Raw genomic sequence first — 3,109 nt, 5'->3', positions numbered from 1 at the left:
TACTGTATTTATTCATGTATAATACCAGAAATTTAACCCTAAAAATCATTCATAAAGTGGGGGGATAGTATTATACACAGGTTATTGTTAATTAGGTTTTTATGCTTTGTAAGCTCAAAAAATGATCATATTATACTAGAGATCATTTTATTCATGAATAAATATGGTAATTTGAAGTTAGTAATAAAAGGTACTAAACCTTAATCTGACCACATTCTCAACAACCTTCTTTCCAAATTGACACAACTTTATAGTTTCTCAAACATGGTCATTGAATATTTCCTGGAAGTGTAATAAACATTCCCTGAAGGTTTCATAGAAATCCGTTCGCTAATTTTTGAGATATAAGCCCAAGAAGCAACAGGGGGCAATTTTGGCCAAACTTGGCCACAGATCAAGCCCTGTAGGCGGGGACAGGTTGATAGCTGGCCGTGCGGAGCTCCAGTGATTCCTGGTTGTCACACTCACTCCTCCTGGACAACAGAAGTGGAGACGGGATGGAGGAGTAGCCTAATCCCCGTTGCAGGGCTCCTTTGTCTTTAAAATATGAAAATAAATAAAATAAATGCACCTCGGAGTTCGACGAACCTTCAGGAAGCTACAGCTGACAGAAATTTGAACCAAACCACACGGCTTGTTTAATAGATTTTGGTTGTCTAAGATTAAATAATATATTCCCTTCTCCTGCATCAAACAGAAATAAAAACACACAATAGTTTCAGGAAATGTCAAAGCGAGTCGRGCAGACCGCCTGGGCTCCACGTCCAGGGGGAGAAGCTAAACCCACTTAAGCCTGAATGCATTTTATCAGGCATACAGATGATAAGTGCCTTCCAACCTACTAGGAGGTAAAGGAAGGACAGTCTGCAGACATTGTAGAACTGATAACCTCTAATAAGAGACATTTATTGGACTGAAAACATTCCATTCATAACTGGTGGTTCCTGAATGCAACACCTTGTCCAGCCTGTGTTGAGCTGTCAATCATGATTCTGCACCGCCTGTCATCCGAGGCCCCGCCCCCACCTTAAATCGGGGTCATAACTCTGAAACTGAAAATAAAAAGTTTGAAATTGAAAAAAAAATTTTGAAAGTGAAAAGACAAGATGTTTGAAACTTTTCCAGATTGTAATGCATTGTTTTTCAGTTTCAAAATTGTTTTTCATTTTCAATTTTTTTTCATTTTGAACAAAACATACGACCCCAATTTAGCTCCATACAGCCTGCCATAAACTACAGAGCAGAGATGAACAAAGAAACAAATCCAGCCTGAACAACAACACAACCATATGAGCAGCAATCAACAGCAGCCAAAAAAACAAGAAGAGCACAGGGTTTCCCCTAGGATTGTTTTTAACCGTGGTGGTGGGGGACCTCTCATGAGCGGGGGGGTGTTAAAATGTAATTTAATAAGTATATTGTTCTGTATACAAAGTTTACTACATAAAAATGTTGTCAGTCTGCAGGTTGACAGTTTTAGGAGCTGCTTGAGGAGAACTTCCTCGTTCTCCTCATCCTCTTTGAAATGGAGATAAAAAAAACCAACATCCATAAGCTTTCTGCTTACAGGTCAAACATTTTTATTTAAATAGGAGTACACTGTGTACATGGCCTTATTAAATTACAGTTTAGTGTTCTTAGGACTGAAGACTTTCTGAGGAAAGAGGTTTTTAAACATCTTTTCTATCATTTGTTTTTTCAACTGAGGAGCTTTGATATATTTATTTAATTTATTTATTGGGTGAAAGAACAGTTAGTTTAATCCCTAGACGGCTTTAACAAGTTTCTTTCTTTCCCGTTCATTTTTACAATGACAACACATGCAGAGGAAAACTTTAATCCAGGTTTTTTTTTTTCTTGGATGTCCACCGGACAACTGGGAGGCGGGAGCTGGTTGTCTGAAACGAAAACAGGTTGTCTCGGACAAACTTAGCAATGATTGTGTCAACCTCTGTTTTACGTTGATTAAAATAAATTAATTAATTWAAAAAAAACTTCATTCCGAAGGAGTGGCAGCTTTTATTTAGCCGTGGTGGTGCGCCACGATCATTTACATGTAGAGGAAACCCTGGAGCATCATTTTTTTCTTCACATTCAAGGAAAATGAGATTGGCCAAATTTATAATAGAAAAACTTAAAGGCTTACCTGAACATCATAAAGTGCCACAATATTTTCATGCTGCAGTTCCTGGGTCGAAGAAGAAAAACATAAAATAAAATACGTTATCAGGGCTGTAGTGGTTAAAGTGATGACTATCATTAATGATCTTTGGATCTGCTGTCAGATGTTGATAAGTTAGGCATGAAACTCACCTTTAGGATTTTGATTTCCTTGCCCAGAAGGATCTGGGACTTGGACAGGTTCTTCTTATTAATGCTCTTAATGGCCACCTCCCAGTCTGTTTTCTTTACAACACACAGACACCACAGACAAGGAAATGAGTTTAAGCACATTTTTATCATCATGTCTCATCTGTAAAAGCATCCAATTTCAGTTCATGACCTAATTTCTTTTATTTCCTTGCCCAACATTCTAGTCTAGTTTGTTTGTATACAGTATGAATGTCATCACAGTTATTTTAATCATTATGGTCTTTTTTTAACTATACTGCTTAAATGAATTTTAATCTCCCATCATAAATACAGAGTTTGGTTAGTCCTGCTATGTAACACCTGCCTGGAAGGAGTTTAATTTTAGCACCTGGTCACTTGGCTTTCTAAGAACTAATCCAGCCTCCTGAGTTGAAAGACATGACGAAGCACTCAGACGACAGCTGGAACAAGAGCCAGCCTACTTACACTGACAGCCGTGTGACAGGAAACACAGCTATTTTTATTTCCTGCCCCAGAGCTGCTCTACAGTATTTTCACATGGATTCATGGAGCAAGTTTAAAAACAAATCCTTCCTGCAGCTCAGGTGAACTTAGAACATCTCTAGGATCATGTGCTGCACACATGTAGAACCACACCCAGGAGCATCAGAGGGTTTCTAAGAACCAATCAAACGGTATGAGACACTAGCTGTGTTTCCATTACAAATGTGCGCAAAACGTTGTCGATATTCTGTTAATGTCGAAAAACAGTTTCACAACTGCCGTGTTTCCATTA

At 38.2% G+C, this 3,109-nt stretch overlaps 1 protein-coding gene across 1 annotated transcript in view; it reads right to left on the bottom strand.

Annotated features, from left to right (window-relative positions):
* The window catches only part of ulk2 (unc-51 like autophagy activating kinase 2), a gene marked incomplete in the record, with an annotated part of 63,825 nt that overhangs the window by 55,540 nt on the left and 5,176 nt on the right, over positions 1–3,109 (bottom strand). The window contains 2 exon segments of the mRNA XM_014023464.1: positions 2,147–2,188; positions 2,314–2,406. Of these exon segments, the coding sequence (XP_013878918.1) occupies positions 2,147–2,188; positions 2,314–2,406 (135 nt within the window).

Source organism: Austrofundulus limnaeus, unplaced genomic scaffold (assembly GCF_001266775.1).
Source record: "Austrofundulus limnaeus strain Quisiro unplaced genomic scaffold, Austrofundulus_limnaeus-1.0 Scaffold371, whole genome shotgun sequence".
NCBI lineage: Eukaryota > Metazoa > Chordata > Actinopteri > Cyprinodontiformes > Rivulidae > Austrofundulus > Austrofundulus limnaeus.
This window is presented reverse-complemented; position numbering and strand designations above follow the sequence as displayed.